At 43.1% G+C, this 24,910-nt stretch overlaps 1 protein-coding gene across 1 annotated transcript in view; it reads right to left on the bottom strand.

Annotated features, from left to right (window-relative positions):
* Positions 1 to 2,503: 2,503 nt before the first annotated feature.
* The window catches only part of LOC142657377 (septin-2A), a 107,972-nt gene continuing 85,565 nt past the window's right edge, over positions 2,504 to 24,910 (bottom strand). Inside the window, exons 12-13 of the mRNA XM_075832404.1 lie at positions 16,830 to 16,915; positions 2,504 to 3,820 (exon numbers count right to left, since the gene is read on the bottom strand). Coding sequence (XP_075688519.1) covers positions 16,844 to 16,915 — 72 coding nt within the window. The 3' untranslated portion in view covers positions 2,504 to 3,820; positions 16,830 to 16,843. The remainder of the gene's footprint in view (positions 3,821 to 16,829; positions 16,916 to 24,910) is intronic.

Below are 24,910 nucleotides of genomic sequence, written 5' to 3'. Positions count from 1 at the left end.
TCTAGTATGTTTTAGTCTAGCACAATTAGTGCATGAGTTGTTACTTGTCATAACAGACCTAAATATAATATTTCACCGTGCTCTGGTTAGGCAGTTAGCAGGATAAGAAGGTTTACATCCCCAACCAGCTGCAGGAGGATGCCCATAAATAACCAAACATGCGGAGATACAACCAACTTGTTAATTTGTGACACTGCCATATTACAAGTAAGAATTGGTTACACTGGGAAAATATTCGGGGTATGAATCTATACCTATTTCTGTTTGGAAGAAGCTACAGCACAAGTTAATATATAAAAGGCATGGCACAGGAAGATTCTGCCAAGTTAACGGATTATTTATTCCACCCTTGAGAAGTCGTTTCAGAGTTTGCTGGCAGAATGCCCACATACATATGGTGGAGAACGGAGGCTGAGTGGGGAGAATACATCTGTAATATGGCACCTGATCGCACAATTTTTTCCTGTCGTATTTGTACGGAAACAGACAGTGAAACCTTTTTTTGCCTCCATATGAAGTACAGCCGTACAGTAGTCCCCCACAGTAGCATATGGATGCCCTATTTTGGCTTCATACAAATCGGAGGTTATAGAGGAGCTTAAAGGGAACCGGTAACCAGCATTTCACCTGTTAAACCAGCAATACCACGAGGTAGTGGGTGAAAAATCACTACTGCATAACCTAGAATTGTCTTCTTAGTCGGCTCTGTAGCTTTAGTAGTCAGTTTTTAGTGTTCCCACACCGTATGCTAATGAGCATAAAAGAGTCATATCTTCGTTTGAAAAGAGTCATATCTTCATTCCTCAAGTCTTTCCGAGTTTACCCCGCCTCAGCAAAAGTAAGATTGACAGCTCCTCGCCTTCCCCCAGCACACAAAATCCCGCGCTTGTGCATTGATGTCCTATTCTGGTGTGCGCACAAAGGGACACCGGATTATTACGATAAAAAGCGCAAAATGTTTACAGACCGTTATGTACAGTCGGAGGAGGAGTTTAGGAGAGGGGATAACGGCGATGAACTTTTGATAGCAGCGGCCAGTGAGGTGTAAGTAAAGTTCAATAGGTGAAATGCTGGTGACAGGTTCCCTTTAATACAGCCACGAGCATAAGGCCTTGAGGTGCATTTACAAAGGGTGAATCCACATGTAATGGTTCTGGTGCGGTTTTTCTGTGATTTTTCAAAAATCATGTTAAAACATTGCAACGGACACACATGGCTTCACCCTGTAAGATAAGCTCACACATAGCGGCCGAAAACCACAACGTCATGCAGTTTTAACACAAATTGTCGCACTTTTTAAATTGACTTAATAAGCAAACGGTTTTTGCCTGCAAAACCGCACTGCCATTTACAATCAATTTGGCCGCTATGTGTGAACAGACTCTTGACCCTTAAAGGGAATGTGTTGCTAGAAATTATTTTTTTTTTCAGTTAAACAATTAGTATTTGAGTGATTACACATTGTTTATAATATTTCCTGACTTTTAAAAAAATGTAAATTAGATTCTAATTTATAACATTTCCATGTGTTGGGCACTAGAGGGAGCAATTCCCAAAATTGCAGCATGGTCACTTTGGTAAAGCAACCTCATTGATTTATGCTGCAAATTTGGGGTGGACACACTTTTCTCTAGTGTCCTCACACAATCCCCCCTCCATTCTTTTGGCTAGTTCCAGGAGAAGGAAGGGTTTGAATCTTCAAACCTCCTACACTGTGTGCCGCCATTTTCTGAGCGACTGCACAGTGTAGGAGGATTAGATACATGGCTCAGCAGACAGTATCACACGAACATAATACACACATCACATACACGAACATAAATTACCTGCCGCCTCCACTGGTCTACGTTCCTATTCCTTGCACCTGAACATATGGCCGGAAGCCGCGGCCGGAAGTCATCATCTTACTGTCCGGCAGCGGCTTCCGGTCCACATGAAAATGGCGCTGGATTTCGCTCTATGGACGAGCTTCGTTTTGGTCTGTGTGGGTGCGGCGCATGCTCCGTTCCCACACAGACGGCGTACGCTTCAGAGAATGGAACAGCTCCCGTTCACATTCTGTATGGGGTTGTATGTGCCGTATTCCATCTCTGTATGTGTCGTTAATCGACACATACAGAGATGAAAAAAAAATGGCAGCCCCCATAGAGAAGTAAAAGTTTGAACACAGTAAAAATTAGAACGTGACAACACTAATAAATACAATTTTTGTTTATATTTTATTAAAAGCAATATAATAAAAAATCATGACACCTAGGGTATATATATAGGTTCACTGCAGATAGTTATGAGGGTCCTTCTGCTAAAATGGGTAGATGTACACATGGACAGTGAAAATGATTCTCGCTGCCTCTGAAAAAAAGGACCGCTTGGGATTCACTGCACATATATTTCCAGAAATATAGCCAAGGCTAGTTAGAATTGGTCACATACTGAAACTGTCTTATATCCATATTCCTTTACACTAAAAAGGGTTGGAATAAAAAAACGTGCCATACGGAGATGTGATCATCTGTACAGTTTATTAGATGTTACTTCAGTCAGGGTTTAATACAAGAAAGAAAATTGGTCATTCGTAAGTAATGGTTTTGCACCTGCTAAAAAATACCCGAAGTAGGAGGATTGTGTTACTACATAAATTAATATATAACAAGTCAAATCTTGCCAGGGTTAACCCCTCTTCTGCTGAGGCATAGCGGCAGGAAGAGAGTGCAACCTTGTAAGAGGAATTGAATAATGTGTAAACGCCAGGCCTGAAAAGTAACTGACCTCATTATTTAAGGACTCGTGATTTGTGATCTGTAAGGCCAGAATATCAGGATATTACCTGTTCCTAATACAATCCATTGCAGAAGTGATGACGTCATTATCTCATTCATATCTGGTAAACACAGTCACAGATCCTGAACACTATTCCCTGTTCTTTCCAGGTCCAGATTGAAAAAATACAATATACAGAAAGTGTTTCAGCATATAAGAGTACTCGGCATACCTGATCTTTATCTTTACTTTCACCCAGCGGGTTATTTATGCTGCATGAGATAGGTATGTCAGGAGATTTCTCACAAGAGTACAGATTTTCCACAAAGCATTGTTTAAGTGCCTATGGCAAAAAGCGCTCTTTCCTCAGAAAATCCTATAATCTACCATTGTAAAAAAGGAGAAGAGTAAGGTTGCAAACCGTACACTGTTAAATGGCGTTAAACTAAGACAGTGAAATAAAATGAAGGCACTGGTTGGTTTAACAGCGGTTACTGGTCAATGGCATACATCCTTGTGGGTAGCTACAAACAGGACTGGGTTTTCGGAAGGCACTTGGTACCATTAATTCTTACGCCTCCGGTCCTGTCTGCCAGGACATAAAACCAGTATCGTACCTTACAAATACAACAAGTGTGCAGGTATAAATTTCATATCCATGGTTTGGATGAATAGCCCAGTTTTATGTGCACATCACAATAAACATAATTAGAAGAAAAATTCTGTGAACGTGACACTGAAGGAGTGAACAATAATGATCTGGACAGTGCAAGTACAAACATAAGAAGAGAAAAATGTGCAATTTCCTGCCTGTAGCAGATGGTTAAAAATTAAAACCTTGAGCCAGGAGCACGGGCCTCTTGCACTTGTGTTATATGCTGAACGCTAATATCAAATACGTGAGTATGAAAAAAACACATAAACAAGTTACATGGCTACAAGTAAGCAAAGATAGAAAAGAGGACAGACGCCAACAGGGCCAGGCTTGTTCCGTTGCAATTGGGGCCCAGCTGTCAAAATTGTATCTGGGTTGGGATCCGCTTGATGTCGCTCCAGGACCCTGTTCAGATACAAAAAAACAAACAAACAGCAATTACAGCGAGAACAGGTAGAAACTCTGTTTGAGACTTAAGAGAACGCTACCGCAGGGGACACTGTAGAAGGTTGTATAAATACTGATTCAGAGTAAGCAAATAGCTATTAACTGCTCATCTGTTTGCCTTCATGGGCATTTCTGAAATCTCCCACCAAGACCAATTCAGGATTGGCTTCTGATAGGTGGCAAGTTCCTTTTCCTTCATAGATGTCGGTGGAGACTGAAAATTGCCTCAGTGAGAAACCTCTGTAAATGTGTCGTATGAGTACCATTTATCATCCCTAAACAACAGGTACATCAATAGGAAAAACAGGTAGAAATTCAGTATTTTTTATTTTTATTTTATACGGAATCCACATGAAATCATATGCAAGCTGTGCCGAGTACACATGAAAACAATCAGAAAAAAATATGTTATTACACAAAACTTCAGTGGTGCACTTTTTGCATGACCACATAGTGCCATATGATGCCACATTTTCCATACAGTCGCGTGCATGAGACCTGGGGCTGAACAGAATCTTTTTGTAACACAACACCTGTGATAGAATTGTTAATCGACAGTCGCATCAAAACGAAAGACATGGGATATAACAAGAAAAAGTTCAAGCTGTTACTTCACAAAATGTGTGTAGCTGTATTTACGGGAGGCTTTTTTTTTTTAGCGATTTTGTTCCCCAATTTTTGTAATGGCGGCAAAACTGTGGCGGTTTTTACTAAAAAATGGCTCCGTTTTGCTGCGACTACTAAAATCCTGGCAACAAACAGAACTTAAAGGGCTCCTGTAAATACATGGTATAATGTTTAGGAGAGAGTCACAGTCTGGAATCCGATTCCTGACTCATCCAGGACAGCTGTGTGCCCGTACCAGACTAATCTACCTCCTGCAGCATAAACAACTGGCTGCCGGGCACTTCAGGGTTAAAATTGGCAGCCGTGGTAAGGGGGCAGATAAACAAACCTCTTATGTCTATATTCAGTATTTTGGAGCAATCCACTTATTAGACTTCAGAGAGCAGACGGGTGTACAGCTGGGCACACCGTCAGCGCTGTGGCTTTAGGTCTGTGTGGATTCACACAACTACCAGTCATTACACCACAGCTCAAGGAATGCACATACTTCAGATACTCTGCTTAATCCTTGCCGGGCTTTGTAACTGAATGAGAAGGCTGATCCATGTCTTTATAATGGTTAAGTCAATATTTGTGTTCAATTTGTAACACAAATCAGGCAGCAATGAAACAAAGCGTTCACATGTTCGGGGGAATCAGTCCATTGGGCAGCGTGTAAAAGAATAAAAGACAAAGCCATCTCCGTTGACAAATATCAGCTGAGAGCACTCCACTCATTCACTCTTTGGCAACATAGGTGGTGGTGGCGGGGGGGGGGGGGTGATCCTGCTTATCTGATATGCCTAGAATCCTAAATGTCCTAAAGAAGCATCAACTATAAAGACGGCTGTAGGCTGCTATGAACCGTTATTGACAAACCTCTACTAGATGCACAGCTTTCACTTCTAGCAAGGAACTTGGAAAATAACACATTCATTTGGCTCTCAGATGAGGACACCCTGGCTGAGGTTTTGCCCCTCCAGTAAGTCAGTGCCCCCAACCCTAGTTGTAAGAGCACATTCACATGGGGTAATAGTGGTGCAGCAGAAAGTCGCACAATTACTGCACTATGGAAAAACCACATGTAAATACATGCGTATTTTGCTAAAGTTTTACCATGATTGCGGCAAAAACGCCATATAGTTTTACTGTAGTACAGTCACGGTGGGGTTCTATCACACTATTAAGACTCTACCCTAAAAATTATGTGCAGCGCTCTCCTCCTACTTCACATAGTAGTCACAGAAGCCGATTGTCAACTTCCTTATTAGTCACAGCAGGCACCAAAATCTCCTGTAGTCACAGCAACATTCCCAACAGTAGATCCACCCGTCAGTAGTAACAGCTACATCCCCCAGCCAAAAGCCCTCACAGCCATCATAGACACAATCCCCCCACTGCACTCAGTAGCCACAATCCCCATACAGAACACTCTCCTCTCAGTAGTCACAGCCAAGCTTCCCCTCTACTCAAGTCCTGTGCACGCCCACGAAGCGCCCTCTGCTGGAAGGAAACTACATACAAACAGCCTATAAAACCGAAGCAAGAGAAGCACCAACGCTGTCATTGTATGACAGATGGCATGTGCTAACTCTGCCCGACAGGAGCATGACCGCATCCAGCTCGATGCATTCATCCCAATCACCAGTATAGCAATAATATATAATAAATCGGCATGCAACTTAGGCTAGAGTCTAGAGTCTTTCACTTTTTCACATTTTGTTATGTTGAGGCCTTGTGCTAAAATAAATAAAAATTCTAGTTTTTCACCCTTTGTGTATGCTCATTACGCCATAGTGACAAAGTAAAACCAGAGTTCTAGAAATTTATTAAAAACTCAAATTTTGCATGGACATAAGTATTCCCTTTGCTATGACACTTGAAATTTAGCTCTGGGGCCTCCCATTTCTCTAGATTATCTTTGAAATGTTTCTATACCTTGATTGGAGTCCACCTGTGGTAAATTCATTTTATTGGAAATGATTTGGAAAGTCACACCCCTGTCTATATAAGGTCTCACAGCTGACAATGCATATCAGAGCAAAAACCAAGCCATGAGGAGGAAAGAACTGCCTATAGTACTCAGGGACAGGATTGTGTGGAGGTACAGATCTGGAGAAGATCTGTGCCTCAGATCTTGGGAGCACTGCTGCACTGAAAGCTCCCAAGAGCATAGTGGCCTCCATAATCCTGTTGTCCACGCACAGACCCCTCACCGAGCAACTGCTCTGGTTGCTTTCGGGCACCGGATGTCCCTGCTGGAAGCAGAGGACTCCAGTCAGTGACTCCTGTTCAAGCGAATAGGAACAGAGTAGCTGTTCTGGCGCACGGAGGCATCTGGAGGCATGGTGGTGGCAGTATCATGCTGTGGGGGTAATTTTCAGAGGCTGGCACACGGAGACTGGTCAGGGTTGAGGGAAAGATGAATGGAGCAAAGTACAGAGATTTTCTTAATGAAAACCTGATCCAGAGTGCTCTGGACCTCAGACTGGATGAAGGTTCACCTTCCAACAAGACAATGACCCTAAGCACACAACCAAGACAACACAGGAGTGGCTTAGGGACAACTCTGTGAATGTCCTTGAGTGGCCCAGCCAGAATCCTGGCTTGAACCCAATCGTACATCTCTGGAGAGACCTGAAAATAACTGTCCACCGACGGTCCCCATCCAACCTGACAGAGCTTGAGAGGATCTGCAGAAAATCCCCAAATCCAGGTGTGAAAACTTTGTAGCATCATACCCAAGAAGACTGGAGGCTGTTATCGCTGCCAAAAGTGCTTCAACTGAGTGCTGAGTAAAGGGTCTGAATAGAATAGAACAGAAGAAATTTGATCTAGCGCTGGTTGATTCATGCAGCTTTATTGTACCACCGCTTGTGTATAAAAAATGGCTGGACTATTGTACAGAACAGACTGTTACACTTTGTGTCCCCCTTATTTCCTCATAGATTGTAAGCTCTTGCGAGCAGGGTCCTGTGGTTTGAATTGTAAATTAACTTTGTCACTATGTAATGTCTGCTATTGTTTGTTTCATGTTCCCTCTAAATTGTAAAGTGCTGCGTAATATGTTGGCGCTATATAAATAATGATTATTATTTAAAAGGAAACTATGTTCCAACTTTATTCGTACAAATGGTAAAATCCGATGGAAGTAAGGGTGTTTGTGCCATGACTAAGGACAGGTGATCTGTCTGAAACGCGTAGGCTTATTGCTGATGTAACTACCCTTACTTCCATCGGATTTTACCATTTGTACGAATAAAGTTGGTTGGAACATTGTTTCCTTTTAAATCAACCAGCGCTGGATCAAATTTCTTCTGGGCCTCCACGTAGGATCCGAGCGCAGTCCATACCTGGACCCACATAACGGTGAGATGGAGGAGTCCTCCTATTTTTTCCTAAAGGGTCTGAATACTTATGTCAATATAATATTTTAGTTTTTCCTTTTCAATAAATGAGCAAAGATTACTAACATTCTGCTTTCACGTATTCATTATGGGGTATTGAGTGCAGAATGATGGGGAAAAACTTGAATTTTATTTTAGCACAAGGCCTCAACATAATAAAATGTGAAAAAATAAAAGGGTCTGAAGACTTTCCGAATGCATTGTAGATACGACTTTTTGATCTTTTTTTCTTGCATTTTTTGGAAGGCAGGATGAACAGAAAACGGCAATACTGGAATTGCTTATTATTTTATTTTTTACAGTGTTTACCATGCGGGTGAAATAACGTAATCGTTATATAGTTCGAGTCGTAAGGACACGGCCATACCAATTATATGTAGCTCTTTAAATTTTATTTTTTTAATAATAAAGCATTTTGTAAGGGGAAAAAGTGGGTTTTTCATTTTTATTTTACTTGTGATTTTTAATTTATTTATTATTAACTTCATTAAAATACATTTTACCTTTTTTTTTTTACTCCCACTATGGAACTTTACTATGCGATCATTTGAATTGCTTTTATACTTCTGTATTGTGCCCGTCAGTGTAAAACGGACAACAGGCATTCTATTAGGACCTGCCTTTGGCATACACAAGGCATAGGTATACTCAAAAGGCAGACCAAGGGGCTTTTGTTAGGTGCCCGACTGCCATAAAAACCATTGGAACCCTGCGATTGTGGCACGGGGTGCCGATGGGGTGACAGAGGGAGCCCCCTTACTCTGAAACTACTTAGTTGCTGTTGACCGCGGCATCTAAGGGGTTAAATGGGCAGGAATGAAGCAAACTTCAATCCCAGCCATTAGAACAGGATCCTGGCTGTCTTTAGGCAGCTTGACACCCTCCTAGCCAGCACGGGACAACCGTGCCAGGCTTATGTCACAGGGCCGCCTTTTCACGGCGCTGTGGCATAAGTACCCTTAATGACCACCATAAAAACGCATATGGGCAGTCATTAAGGTTAATAGATTGTTCATTATTATGATGATGTCACAATAATTTTTGGTCTTTATTGTGACATCATATGCATTTTCCTAGGTAGATTTCTATTGTGCTGATGTCACAACTGTGCTGTGCTATTACTCTTTAGTTATGTTCTGTTGTGATGTCACAGTGATTTTAGTTTTTTATCCTAGGAAGAGTTCCTTGTCACTACACAGTTTTTCTTTATTTGTAGGCTGTGTTCTATTGTGATGTCACAATAGTCTCTGTATTCATGTATAGTGTGTTATATGGTAATATTTACAATAGTACTTTTTTCTTAAAGGGGTTTTCCCATCAGAGACATTTATGACGTATCCAGATACATGCGGGTCCCACCTCTGGGACCCGCACCTATCTCTAGAACAGGGCCCCCTAAACCCCCGTTCTATCTTTTTGTGCTCACGCTACCTCCCAGCCACTTACCGATTACATGGTCGGAATTTACGGAAACCGCGTAACTCGCTGAACTACGCTGTTTCCATAACTCCCATAGAACTGAATAGTAGTTACAGAAGCAATGTAGATCACGTTACGTTTCTTCCGTAACTGCCGTTCACTACTATGGAAGTTACAGACACAGCGTAGCTCAGCCAGTTACGCTGTTTCCGTAACTCCTGACCATGTAATCAGGAAGTGGTCGGGAGTCAGCGTGAGCACAAAAAGCTAGAACAGGGTTTAGGGGACTCCGTTCTAGAGATAGGTGGGACCCGCATCTATCTGACATTTATCACATGTCCTGTGGATATGTTATAAATATCCCTCATGGGAAAACCCCCTTTAACGGTGTACTATTGGGAGTATGTCACAATAGTGTTTTGCTGTTTTCCTTTACTCTGTTTTACCGTTTTTATATATGGAGTGTAATAATGTGATGTCACAATAGTCTTTATACATTGTCTGTGTTCTATTGTAATGTTGTTACAACTGTGTCTGTAGGCAGACATCTATTGTGATGATGTCATGTGATGTGGTGTAGAATGGTTTGTCTTTATTCCAAGGTAGTGTTTTACTGTGATGATATCACAATAGTGTTTATCTTTATTCCTTAGCTGTATTATGTTGTTATGATGTCACAGTAGAGTTTTTCTCTTTAGTTGTGTCCTACTGTGATGATTTCAGAATAGAAATAGTCTTTTTTTCCTAGCCAGAGCTCTATTGTGATTATGTCACAAAATTGTGTCATCAACAGTCACACAAAAGTCTCTATATTCATTTGAGTGTTATATAGTGATGTCAGAATAGTTTTTGCCAGTGACAGTGAATGGAAAAGCATAGAAAACATTAAACGCTTCACACTTGTTGAATGTTGTGTTAATCCCACACCAAGCATTTATAAAAGAGAAAAAGGATCAACCAACCATTCCCTGCATTTAAAGTAAAGTTTTCTTCTGGGGAACCCCTTACTGGGTTTCAATTAATCCTAAATGGGTAACGCTGCTTTAAATAAGAAAACAAAATAAAAGCATACAGAAAATAAAGAAAACCATGCATTTGCCTATGATGGCTATTGAGATGCTTGTTTACTATTATTATACTGTTGAGGGAATCTGGTTGTCATGAGCAACTTCATTCCCCTGGTTTAAACGAAGAGTCTAGAGATATATGGGAATGTTCACACAAGATTAGGCTTCATACACAACGGTCAACATGTATCCAAACTGTCCTGTGTCTCATCTCATTCATCATATCCAAAAATGTTAGTGTGTGCTATTCCACTGAAACCAACACACAACCCAGGTAAGATGGGGTGGGGGGACCCCCGTGCTCTAGGACCTGCATTTATCAGACATTTATGGCATATCCTGTGGATATGTCATACATTTCTAATATTCGAATAACCCTTTGACTGGCCACACAACACATATACGTGCCTAGTATTTGTGTTGAAGGTTAGTAACAGGCAGACCTTGTCCTCAGTACTGCTTAGTGGATATGGACATAGAAGAGTTTGTATTCGGCTGCAGATGTCTGCAGGAAGAGATCTCTTAATGGTGGAAAAAAAAATCACAAGGAGGAAAAGTGAAAGCTGTTGGAGGACAATCGGGGACTTGTACGGCCATTTATCTAAGCCAAAGTTCTACTTTCATATAAATACTATTTATAACTTTGTTTTCATTTACTAAATTTAAGGCCACGGGAACTGCCAAGTGACTGTTTGCAGACAGGATTTACAAAACTAGAAAATTACAGGATTTTCCACGTACAGAAGGAAACATTTTCAATGCAATAAAAAGATGGAGAGAGAAATTTAGAAGGATAAAAAAATACCTAGGAAAAAATGAACATTTTTAATGTTCTGTAAATCAGTTCATGTTTGGCGAAAACTAGGAAACATTTGTGAAATTTTGTAATTCAACTTTTTCCATTAGGTTAATTTAACTGAAGTATACGGATTTTATTGGTTAATCCACAGGATTTTTAAAAATAACAGATGTCTCTAGGCTCCTCTCTTCTTCTCGTCCCACTAACTGTCCTAGTGACCCTGTCCCCTCACACCTCCTCCAGTCCCTCTCCCCAGTTGTCACTAGTCACTAAAATTTTTAACCTCTCTCTTTCTTCTGGTATCTTTCCCTCCTCTTTTAAACATGCCATTATAAACCCATTACTGAAAAAAACAACTCTTGAAACGCTTGGTCTACTCTCGCCTTATCCGCTAGGTCCGCTCCTCTTTTCTCTCTACACAGCTCCTATTGGACAAACCATCAGCAGATTTGGCTTCCCGCACCATCTCTACGCTGATGACACCCAATTATATACCTCTTCCCGTGACATCACCCCTGCTCTAATACAAAACACCAGTGATTGTCTATCCGCTGTCTCTAACATCATGTCCTCTCTCTATCTGAAACGGAATCTTTCTAAAACTTAGCTCCTTGTGTTCCCACCGTCTACTAACCTCCCTAAACCTGATGTCTCATCTCAGTGTGTGGCACTATCATAACTCCTAAGCAGCACGCCCGCTGTCTCGGGGTTATTTTTAACTCCGATCTTTCCTTTACTCCTCACATTCAATCACTTACATGCTCCTGTCATTTTCACCTCAATAAAATCTCCAGAATCCGCTCTTTTCTTACTGAGGAAACAGTCAAACTCTTATTGTTGCTCTGATTCGCTCTAGTCTTGACTACTGTAACTCATTACTAATCGGTCTTCCCCTCACCAAACTCTTCCCTCTCCAATCTATCCTCAATGCAACAGTCAGGCTCATATTTATGACCAACCGCTACACCAACCAGTCTAATCTGTGCCAGTCACAGCACTGGTTGCCCATTCCCTTCCGAATAAAATTCAAACTTATTACTCTCACCCACAAAGCTCTCCACAGTGCTGCACCTCCTTACATCTCCTCCCTCATCTCTGTCTACCAGCCTACTCTGGCTCTACGTTCTGCCAACGACCTTAGATTAAAATCCTCCATAATACGAACCTCCCACTCCCGTCTCCAAGATTTTTCTCGTGCTGCACCAGTCCTCTGAATGTGCTACCCCGGACAATCAACGTGCCCTGAAAACACATATTTTTAGACAGGCCTATAACATTCCCTAATCTGACTCCTTCCCTTGGCCCCATTTGTCATCAGAATAAGATTCCCTCACACTCCTTGCACTGTACTGCATTTCATGTCCGCCATACACGGATATTGGCTGGTGACCGGCTCATGCAGCTTTATATGTACCACCCCATGTGTATAAAATATGTCTGGACCATTGTACTGAACAAGCACTTTTACACTTTGTGTCTCCGTTATTTCCTCATAGATTGTAAGCTCTTGGGAGCAGGGCCCTCAATACTCCTGTCTGAATTGTAAATCAGCTTGGTGACTATGTAATGTCTGATATTGCCTGTTTATGTTCCCTCTAAATTGTATCTTTGCGCTATATAAATAATGATTATTATTATTATTATTAGCTGGGTGTTTTCCAGAAGAGGCTGCATTTTGTTTCTAAGTGCACTATGCTCTATCCCTGATATCTGAATGATGTTATTTTCACACTGGACATTGGGGAACAAAAAAAACATCAGGGAAACCAGTTCTATTTCACAGGTTAAAAATACATTAAAAAAAGTCTGGAAAAGGGGAAAAGTCATGGTTAAAACCAGCATGTATTGCATGGTTTTGGCTTTGTGCTTCACCATTACAAACTAGAAGACAAAGGCCTACTTTATTCCTACCACAGACAACCGCGCTTCCCAACTAGGAAAGATATCGGCAAAGAAGAAAGCAATGTTACCCATCATGCACACTTAGAAGCTGACAGGGTTGTTTTTTGGTAGCTACTGAAGTCATTTGGTTAGACAGCTGTCTGCCATATGTGCAATCTTCAGATGATCTAAACCTCACATGACCCCAGGTCAGAGTCTTGCCTGCTCAATGAGCGGAGTCTTCCTGTCAAAGATCTCAGGGATAGATGCAAAATTTAGGGTGGTATTTTGAAACGGAGAATGGGATGGTAAGGGTAGATTAACACTTGGCAGATTTTTTGCAAAAAAAATTGTGACTGTCCTATTAATCTTGCAGACAATCTCATTTACACGAATGTAACGGATTTTCGGTTGTGTAAATTTCTGCAACAAATCTGCCACGTGTGAATACACCCTAAGCTTTTTTTGTTTGTGATTGTTGGAAAATTACCATTCCAAACACCTATGTTCACAAACAGAAATCTGGATCCTAAAAACAAACATGCTGCAATCCTCAAGAGGAGGAACCTTTAGTGCAAATTCGATAAGTTTGTTTTATTGGCCGTTCACCCTGTAAAGGTGACCAGATGTTACATTTTTTTTTTTTATGTCTTAATGCAATGGCAATTGTACAAAGACCTGAGCCTTTCTTCAGTACATCCAAGTTATCCTCATAACGAAAGACTATATATATAGGAAATATGGCTGCTTAACCCTTTCAAGACCAAGGCTGATGCCTGAATGTTCACAGCAAAATTTTCCCTTTTGTATGACACATTGTGGCATAGATGGGGCTGTACAAAAACAGAACCAGTATCTTCAAACTTCATACAGGGGAAAATGGGAATAAGAAAAAAATGCAAATTTCCTTCTTTTTTTGCCATTTTAATAATTTTATGTAATTAGTTTAAACAGACAAATTTTTGTCGCAAAATAATCCCTGCACCCTCTTGTGTATAACTATACCAACTTACATCTTGGCTACAATGCCTGGGAACAAAGGTCTCCATTTTTTATTTATTTTTTAACACACCACCTGCCTTTAGGTGGTATGGAGGATCTGTAACTGGACGCAAAGCACCCTTGTGTAGAAGTTTTTATTGTAGTCATAAAAGCAGATGGGGACGAGGCCAAGGAGATCAAAACAATTGACAGATAATTTGTGTGGATTTAATAAAGCATATTTTGTGATTATTTCTGTTACTTAGATAGCGCAAACATATTCCGCAGCGATGTATAGAGGTTTTCAGTACTTACTGTCCCTATTGGGGCTCACAATCTAAAATCCCTATGGCATGTTTTTGGGGTGTGACAGGAAAACACGGGGAGAACTTACAAACACCATGCAGGTGTTGTCCTGTGGTTGGATTCGAACCCAGCGCTGCAAGGCAAGAGTACTAACCACTGAGCCACCGTGCTGCCCATATGGATGCATTACTAAGTGGGTGCACAATGTCCATGTAAAATGCATCTATGTCACAGTGAATGGCCACTGACGATGCAGGTGGGTTAGGGCAGTGGTTAAAAAAAATTCAGACTTTTTATTTATTTTTATATCTTATTTGAATTTTATTTTATTGTTTATAGTGATGTCTCAGCCAAGCATTAAAAATGCTCAAAATAAACACAGCGGTACCGAACCCTAGCAGGGGAATGTAAAATCGATGCCATTTATATGGTACAACAGGGGTACCAGGGGTAGATTTATTAAGTACCCACCATGTAACATGTTATTATTGAAATAGATAAAATACTGTTCAATAATTACTTCCTTGACACATTGTTCTAGCTGAAAATAAACAGGCATTAACATGAAGACTGTTTTGCCCCAGCTTACTGGCCTATAATGATAAGGGGTAAAGAGACAGATGTTGTTCTACTGCGCTACATATGGGGAGGTGGGAGTGTAGCTGGTTATTTCGGTCATGGAATGTGGGCTCCAGAAACAAGGTCACTGAGGAGAATATAATCAAAACAATTAAAATGTAAAATCCAGCTAGTAAAAAAGGAGCTTTTTACCCTTTCACTACCAGAAAGGTTTTACCACTGATCAGATCTATGTACATAGCAGCAAGGTCACTGTAGTGTTAAAGAGGCTCTGTCACCAGATTTTGCAACCCCTATCTGCTATTGCAGCAGATCGGCGCTGCAATGTAGATTACAGTAACGTTTTTCTTTTTTAAAAACAAGCATTTTTGGCCAAGTTATGTCCATTTTTGTATTTATGCAAATGAGGCTTGCAAAAGTCCAAGTGGGCTTGTTTACAGTAAAAGTACAACTGGGCGTGTATTATGTGTGTACATCGGGGCGTTTTTACTTCTTTTACTAGCTAGGCGTTAGGAATGGGAGTGTATGATGCTGACGAATCAGCATCATCCACTTCTGTTCGTTAACACCCAGCTTCTGGCAGTGCAGACACACAGCGTGTTCTCGAGAGATCACGCTGTAACGTCACTCACTTCCTGCCCTAGGTCCTGCATCGTGTCGGCCACATCGGCACCAGAGGCTACAGTTGATTCTGCAGCAGCATCAGCGTTTGCAGGTAAGTAGCTACATCGACTTACCTGCAAACGCCGATGCTGCTGCAGAATCAAATGTAGCCTCTGGTGCCGATGTGTCCTCGCTCGTCCGACACGATGCAGGACCTGGGGCAGGAAGTGACGTCACAGCGTGATCTGCCAGAAGCTGGGCGTTGTGAAGAGAAGTGGATGATACTTCTCGTCAGAACGCAAAGCTAGTAAAAGAAGTAAAAACGCCCCGATGTACGCACATAATACACGCCCACTTGGACTTTTACTTTAAACACGCCCAGTTGGACTTTAGAAAGCCTCATTTGCATAAATACGAAAATGGTCATAACTTGGCCAAAAATGCTCGTTTTTTAAAAATAAAAACGTTACTCTTATCTACATTGCAGCGCCGATCTGCTGCAATAGCAGATAGGGGTTGCAAAATCTGGTGACAGAGCCTCTTTAATATGGCTGGGGAAGGATAACCAGACACCAAAACTGGTCTAGGAGGTTTGTCTGAAGGGGAGGGGCGACGTTTGTTAAAGAGATAGTCCCACAACAGACTTTTCTCCTAAAATCTTCCCAATAGGTAGCAATAGTGACAGGAAGGTTTTACAGTGTATAAAGTTTAGCAGGTGTACCTTCTTTCCTACTTACTTCTTTTCACTCTGCGCCATGTCGATCAGGAGGAGATTGTGCAGGGATCTAGAGGGGGCACATGTAACAGCACTAGAAAGGCGGTTTACTACAAGTCCCATAATGCCTTTCCCATTGGCCCTCCCCCAGCTGTCTCATTGCTGTGTATATAGTCCCCATTTCCCCTGCTGGGATGAAAAGAACGTGCATGATGTCTGTACGTAGTGAATCCCCAGCTCTCATGGAAACTTCATGCTACTGCTCATGCTCAGCTTTATCGCAAAGAAGCAGTGAGAAAGCGGAGTAGAGGAGACAGGCAAAGAACACCAGTTGGATCAATGCGCCGATATTACAGAGCTAGATCCAGCAGGACATTGTCTGTTTCTGCGCATGTGTGTCCTTCAGTGAAAGCCTCACTGGATGGAAGTGCACAGACCCTTTCTAATAGAACAGCAGGGGGCGCTGTTTATAATTTTACTGGCTCTTTCATTCGTGGGACAACCACTTTAAAGGAAAACATCCCCAGATCCAGTATTCGTAGTCTTCAAAAGTGTGCTGCATGCATAAATTGTTGTCTGTTTTTTCACGCAGGTTCTGCCATACCTTAAAAGAGCAGTTCACTCATCTCCGGGGGGCTTCAGCCTCATCTGAGCCTGCATATGTGCAATCATCTCTTGCATTCTCCGGAGCTGGAAAACAACCAACACAAAAGGGTGATCTAGTGAGCAAAGAACCCCGCTGAGGACTTCAATAACTCATAAACCAATGAAATGTGTGTACAGTCATGTGCACTGCTATGGTTAATAGATCTTTAACACACCTATTAGACATAACATAAAATACGTTTTTAAATATAAAACTTTTTTTTACGCATAGTGGTTTTAACTACTAAGCGTTCACATTTCCCATGAGAACTGCAAAACATGAAAAGTCTCTCTTTTAATTTTACATCTCTTGATTTTTTTTTAAAGTATATATATATATTTTTTCACAGTCTGGCCGCCAATTCCCTTTTCCTAGTTAATAAGTGAATTTCCATTAGCTGGGTACAGTCAGGAAATGTGCCCACCCCCTCCCATTGCTTGCAATGGATAAACGCCAACAAAGCTGGGACTAGTGTGCTGAGATTTAGAAGTTCTTAAAGGAAGGAGAACTGCCATGTACAAATTACTGCTTAGTAGAGAAGTCAAACATTTACCCAGAGAGTAAAAAAAATAAAAGACCCAACAACCAAGTTAGATAAATTTAAAGAAAAACACTAAAATAAAACTCCAGCACTCAGTAGTCTGTAAAACCTGCTATTCTGCTAAAAAAAAAAAGGCTACATTTTACTTAAGAATCACTTTACCATCCAGAACTTATAAAATAGTCCCAAGTAAAAAAAAAAAATTAACCCACAACAGCCATACTATACCCTCCAACTCTATGTAGAAAGCAGGAGGGTACGCTACTAAACTTTTGTGTTTACTTACAATTAAGACATACACGGACTATTAATGTAGGGCCATTCACTATCATACATTATTTCAAGAATCTATATTAATATTCACCAGCAGATCGATTATACTTTATTTGTATCTATTAGCAGAAATATTTAACTTTGTCAATATAACAAAATCTGCACTTGTACATAGAAACAAAGACACTAACAGCAATGCAACCCATATCAGTCCCTCCCAGCCAAATAAACCATGTGTCTGTCTGCACAAAGAGGAGGGAAAGGAGCGAAAAGGATGAATCGGAGAAATAAGGAGGAGTGCTAGCCTGGCAGGATGTTCCCACGATGTTTGCTGCTGTGCTGGTTTATAAATACCTTACGACTGGACAATGACATGGGGAGAAGGATGGGGCAAAACCCTTGGCCAAGAATAACACCATGTAGTGGATTCCAGTCTGAGAGAGCAGAGTGCGAACCAGTGAAAAGCCACGTGACTATTTGTGAGCTCAACCACAACAACCGAGCCTGCCACAAAGCAACTACAGTCATTGCTTGCAATACATAAGGCTGGTTTTTCATTTGACCCAACAAAAGCAGAACCTGCCAGCTGGGGCCGAGGGCTACCATCATCCATCTGATTGGTCACTATGTAAACAAAGCCTAAGACCGCTTTCACACCGCTGTAACACAGGGACTTTCTTGCTCCCATATAACAAACACAAAACCTGGACCTCTCCCGTTTCATCAGAATTGGTGTTAGAGCACCGCAGGCTTCTATGGCACTCTCACTCCCGTTCTGATGAACCGTAGAAGATATAGGCGCAAAGAAGAACCCGTATTACGCACGTGTGAAGGCGCGGCCTATAGATCATTAGAGTGAGCAAAAATCATTCAAGAAGGTCATACAGCGGATTTATTGCAGAATTTCCACAACGTCTCTGCAGGAAAATCCACACGTGTTAAGTGCAGATTGCGGATTTCTACCCTTCTACATTGAAAAGGGTGAAATCTGTTGTGAACATTCAGAAAAGAATAAACATGCTGAAAATTAAAAAATTGGTGTCAAAAATGTTCAGCAGAATGTAGATTTCTTAAAATTTCATACACTAGCCTGCAACAGTCTACTGCTGTGGATTTTACGCCCACAAATCCAGACGGAAAATACGCTAAATTTTTAGGGGACCTAAAGGTGTTTTCCGTAAAAGAAAATGCAACAAGAGCAGAAGTGAGAGCACTAATGCCTCATGCACATGACAGTGTGCGCCGGCGGAGTCCTGTCAGTGATCTGTGGAAAGATATGACATGTCCTATCTTTCCACGGACCGGAGAATCGGGTCAGTTTTCACGGATCCGATTCACCCGCTAGAGTGAATGAGCCCGTGAAGACTATCGAGTGGCATATCGGTCGAGTGCAACTGGCATAAGACTTTTACCAACTGCAGTCATACACAGCAGGATCCCTATCCAGTAGGTGGCAGTAGACCAAGCGTCCACATGATCGCACCACTGTCTCTCCTAAGCTTAGCACCCCTTGATGCTGCATACAGCACATCTGATGATCTATATTTAAAAGTATAATTTATCAACATATATATTTGTCACTTTTGTGGATTTTATGTATCTTATAGCACTGTATAAATATGCACAAGCACAAAGTGTCTTACATAATGTATTCCAGTAAAGACACCATATATTCTTTCTGCTAAAGGCTAAAACCTTCTGCAGCTCTCATTTCTGCACCAATCAAAGCATAGGATTATTTCCAGTTTGTGTTATGTGTGTAATGGTGACACACCATGGACAATGAACAAACTATATTAAAACATTGCCGGGATTCAATCATTGTAGATAAGGGATGAAAGAGATAGCAAGAATGGAAACCTTCCCAGGACTATGCATCAGAAGCTCACAGATACATTTGCTCATGGACACTGACACCATAAATGGACAGAGACATCAGGGGCTTCTCTTGGAGTGGAATCCATGGTCACAGCGTTGGCAACACTGTGGACGGGGATTCTGCTTTAGGAGTTGCCCCTGATGTCACTGTCCATTTATGAACAGAGACATCAAGCACTCGGTCCAGAAGCGGAATCCCCGGCCATAGGGGGATTCCACTCCTTCAGGTAGCTACATTGGCGCTATGTACAGGAGTTGTGTATGGAGTTGTGAGGTGCTATCTACAAGGGGGTGTCAAAAAATATCCTCCTCACTTGCACTTTGCGCTGTGAGGAGGAGTAGTTAAAGCACGGCCATGGCGGTTATTCAGAGGAGTGTCACGGCACCACTGGAGGGACCTCACGGCAACAAGGGGGCTGTGTGGCACTACCTACAAGGGGCCTATGTGGCACTACCTAAAAGGGGGCTGTGTGGCACTACTTACAAGGGGGCTGTGTGGCACTACCTACAAGGGGCCTGTGTGGCACTACCTACAAGGGGCCTGTGTGGCACTACCTACAGCGGTGTGTGTGTGTGGCACTACCTATAGGGTTGTGTGTGGCACTATCTACAGGGGGCATTTGTGAGTGGCGGGCTTATGGTCATTTTACTGTGAGTGGGGGCTGATGGTCATTTTACTGTGAGTGGCGGGCTGATGGCCATTTTACTGTGAGTGGGGGGCTGAAGGTCTTCAAGTGTTTCCACCTCTGACCTCCAATTGAAATTAACAGGAGACAGAAAATACCTGCGGCGCTCGTTTGGAGCTTTTCTGCCTGCGTCTTTTGCATTAGCTTCAACGGCTTAAAGAAAATGCAAACAAAAAAAACTTCAAATAATGCTGTCAATTCAAAATCCGCAGCTTTTTTCTGCCTTGCAAAAAACGCTGCGTGAACATACCCTAAGTGTGTAATGCTTGTTTTTAGCCGTTTTCTGTCTTTCTCGAAACAATTTTTGGTAGGGGTGCCCTGAGGAAAATTTTGTTTCCAGCAGTGCAGAGTCCTTAAAGGTTGGGAAACTCTGTACTAGGCTACAGGCCGGCGTCATGACATCACTGGATCACGTCGGCCTACGCAAAGATCATGTCATCGGTGTTATGGAGCAGCTCCGTTTGTCGCAGGAACAGGGCCAAGGTGAGTACAATTTTTTTTGTTTGGAGGGGCACTGTGTACAAGGGGGAGGTAAGGGCTGTATGGCACCGTCTACACGCGGGAGGTGGGGGCTGTATGGCACTGTCTACAAGGGGGAGTTGGGGGGCTGTATGGCACGGTCTACAAGGGGGAGGTGGGGGCTGTATGGCACTGTCTACAAGCGGAAAGTGGGGGCTGTATGGCACTGTCTACAAGGGGGAGGTGGGGGACTGTATGGCACGGTCTACAAGGGGGAGGTGGGGGGGATGTATGGCACGGCCTACAAGGGGAGGTGGGGGGCTGTATGGCACGGTCTACAAGGGGAGGTGGGGGGCTGTATGGCACGGTCTACAAGGGGGAGGTGGGGGGCTGTATGGCACTGTCTACAAGGGGGAGGTGGGGGCTGTATGGCACGGTCTACAAGGGGGAGGTGGGGGCTGTATGGCACTGTCTATAAGGGGAGGTGGGGGCTGTATGGCGCTGTCCACTAGGGGGAGGTGGTAGGCTGTATGGCACGGTCTACAAGGGGGAGGTGGGTGGCTGTATGGCACTGTCTACAAGGGGGAGGTGGGGGCTGTATTGCACGGTCTACAAGGGGGAGGTGGGGGCTGTATGGCACTGTCTATAAGGGGGAGGTGGGGGGCTGTATGGCGCTGTCCACAAGGGGGAGGCTGTATGGCAATGTCTACAAGGGGGAGGTGGGGGGCTGTATGGCACTGTCTACAAGGGGGAGGTGGGGGGCTGTATGGCGCTGTCCACAAGGGGGAGATGGGAGGCTGTATGGCACGGTCTACAAGGAGGCGGTGGGGGCTGTATGGCACGGTCTACAAGGGGGAGGTGGGGGGCTGTATGGCACGGTCTACAAGGGGGAGGTGGGGGCTGTATGGCGCTGTCCACAAGGGGGAGGTGGGAGGCTGTATGGCAATGTCTACAAGGGAGAGGTGGGGGGCTGTATGGCACTGTCTACAAGGGGGAGGTGGGTGGCTGTATGGCGCTGTCCACAAGGGGGAGGTGGGAGGCTGTATGGCACTGTCTACAAGGGGGAGGTGGGGGGCTGTATGGCACGGTCTACAAGGAGGAGGTGGGGGCTGTATGGCACTGTCTATAAGGGGGAGGTGGGGGCTGTATGGCGCTGTCCTCAAGGGGGAGGTGGGAGGCTGTATGGCACTGTCCACAAGGGGGAGGTGGGGGGCTGTATGGCACTGTCTACAAGGGGGAGGTGGGGGGCTGTATGGCACGGTCTACAAGGGGGAGGTGGGGGGCTGTATGGCACGGTCTACAAGGGGGAGGTGGGGGCTGTATGGCACTGTCTATAAGGGGGAGGTGGGGGCTGTATGGCACTGTCTACAAGGGGGAGGTGGGGGGCTGTATGGCGCTGTCCACAAGGGGGAGGTGGGAGGCTGTATGGCACTGTCTACAAGGGGGAGGTGGGGTCTGTATGGCATGGTCTACAAGGGGGAGGTTGGGGCTGTATGTCACTGTCTACAAGGGGGAGGTGGGGGCTGTATGGCATGGTCTACAAGGGGGAGGTGGGGGCTGTATGTCACTGTCTACAAGGGGGAGGTGGGGGCTGTATGACATGGTCTACAAGGGGGAGGTGGAGGCTGTATGACATGGTCTACAAGGGGGAGGTGGAGGCTGTATGACACGGTCTACAAGGGGGAGGTGAGAGAACTGTGTACAAGAGGGAGGTGGGGGGACTGTATGGCACTGTCTACAAGGTGTAGATGGGGGGCTGTATGGCACAGTCTACAAGGGGGGATAATGGCACTGTCTACAGGGAGGCTGTATAGCACAATCTACAGGGGTACACTATCTACAAGGGGGGCTGTGTGTGACAGCCAGTAGAGGGGGCATTATACTGTGTGGAGGCCACTAAGCGGACAGTATACTGTGTAGGGGCACTACAGGGAGCAATATACTGTGTGTGGCACTTAGTGGGCATAATACTGTGTGGGCACAATTTAGGGGACAAAATACTGTGTCCTTGAAGGGGTTATAATAGAATATATTATTAAATATTATTATTATACTGTATGGGGGGCACTAAAGGGGCATTATACTGTGTGGGGGCACTATATAAGGCATTATACTGTTTTATGGCGCATTTTTTTATGATGGGGTGGGGCACCGAAAGATAATTTTTGCACGGGGCACCATCTATCCTAAGGCCGGCCCTGCTTCTGTGTATTTTATTTCCAGAAAAGAAAAAGGTCCAATATGACAATACCGCTTATTGAATGCGCAATTATATTCTTCATTCTCCATTTGATTTAAAAATCGGTATCACAGCTCCCCCTGGTGGGCAAGAACTATAATAAGAGTATAATTTCAACTCAGTATGTCAAAACAATCAGCATTACCCCCTTAACCTCTTAAAAACCAGGTACATGAACAGGTACATTTTTCCATTTTTGCCTCCCTGCCTTTTTATTTTTTTGATTGATGTGGCTTATAGAAGGCCTTGTTTTAAGCAGGAGAAATATTTTTCGCGTGCAGTTTGGGGGGGGGGGTTTGCAGAAAATTGACTGTGAAATTTATGTAATTTATTTTTGCAAGGTGAATATAGGAAAAAAGCTATTTTTGCCATTGTATTTTGTTAATTTTTTAATTTATTTACGTTTCACGCTTAATAACCTGTTAAATAAAAATTTCAGGTTATTACGGTCGTGTAGATACTTAATACGTGTAGTTTTTTTTAAATGTAGTGTATCGGCAATAAAATATATTTTATGGAAAATAATGACTTATTATTTATTTATATTATAAAAACTATTTCATTCCATGAAGGGATAACTTTTTATACTTCTAATGCATTAGAATTCTCCCTTATGCTAATAAATTACACTGTGTCACTGTGAGCAGGCAGGCTTATAGAACAGACAGCCCTGGGGTCCCTTCCAGGTCCCCAGGGCTGACTACAAAGTGTTCCCCAGTTTCCGATCGTGTCACCAGTGTTGCGATTGAAGAGGGGAGTCCCCTTTGATCATGCCAGGATCACGGTGTATATTCAGCAGGATTCTCGAAATAGAGAATAAATTCTCTTAGTAATAGCTCCTGCTTAGAGAATAAGTGCTCACTGGAGCGCTCATAAGCCTTTTCTACAGACGCCAAAAGACGTCGCCCTATACTAAGGTACTAAGGACCTGCACTATCTGATGTGAAAAGACGGTGGGCGGTTGTTAAGGGGTTAAAGGAACAGTGTCACCACAAAAAAAATGTTCATGTCAGTTTTATGTTAGTGTTTTATTAAAAACGTTTTTATTTATTTGTGTGTTTGTGTGTTACTTTTTTCTATTTTTACACTTTTTCTTCCCTATGGGGGCTGCCATTTTTTTTCCCATTTCTGTATGTGTCGACATGGAATACGGCAGCCACAGTCCCATAGGGACTGCGAACGGGGCCCGTCCCATCCACTTCTGTGTACGCCGTCTGTGTGGGAACGGCGCATGCGCCGCTCCCACACAGTCCAATTTGAAATGCGCGCCGTCCATTTTCCTGTGGACCGGAAGTCGCGGCCGGACAGTAAGATTACTACTTCCGGTCGCGGCTTCCGGACTTGCACTTGGACCAGCGGCAGCAGACGGAGCGGAGGGGCCGGAGGGAGCCGCGGCGGCAGGAGCAGGCAAGAGATTTCTATGTATGTTCGTGTTTGTGTGTGTTTACTACTGTATGTAAACCTACTACACTGTGTGTTAGCTCAAAAAATGGCGACACACAGTGTAGGAGGTTAGACCGTTCAATCCCCTCGTTTATCCCGGCACTAGCCAGGATAAAGGAGGGGGGGATTCTCAGAGCTCACTAGAGCGAGTGCTTTTTTCCCAATTTTGCAGCAAAAAGCAATGTGGTTGCTTTACCACATGCAATGCTGCAATTTTGGGAATAGCTCCATCTAGTGACCAGCACTGGGAAATATTATAAATTAGAATCTAATTTATAATATTTCCTGACTCGTGAAAAAAATTAAAAAAATTTGAACAATGTTTAATCACCTACACACTAAATGTTTAATTAAAAAAAAAAAAAACATGTTTTGCTGGCAACACATTCCCTTTAAGGACGCAGACAACTTTGGCCTTGAGGACACAGGGAATTGTTTAATTTGCCTCACTGCGTTACGACAGCCAATTATTTTTCGATTTCCATACATATATGTGCGCTTGTTTTTGCGGGACAAGTTG

This window comes from Rhinoderma darwinii, chromosome 1 (assembly GCF_050947455.1).
Source record: "Rhinoderma darwinii isolate aRhiDar2 chromosome 1, aRhiDar2.hap1, whole genome shotgun sequence".
NCBI lineage: Eukaryota > Metazoa > Chordata > Amphibia > Anura > Rhinodermatidae > Rhinoderma > Rhinoderma darwinii.
This window is presented reverse-complemented; position numbering and strand designations above follow the sequence as displayed.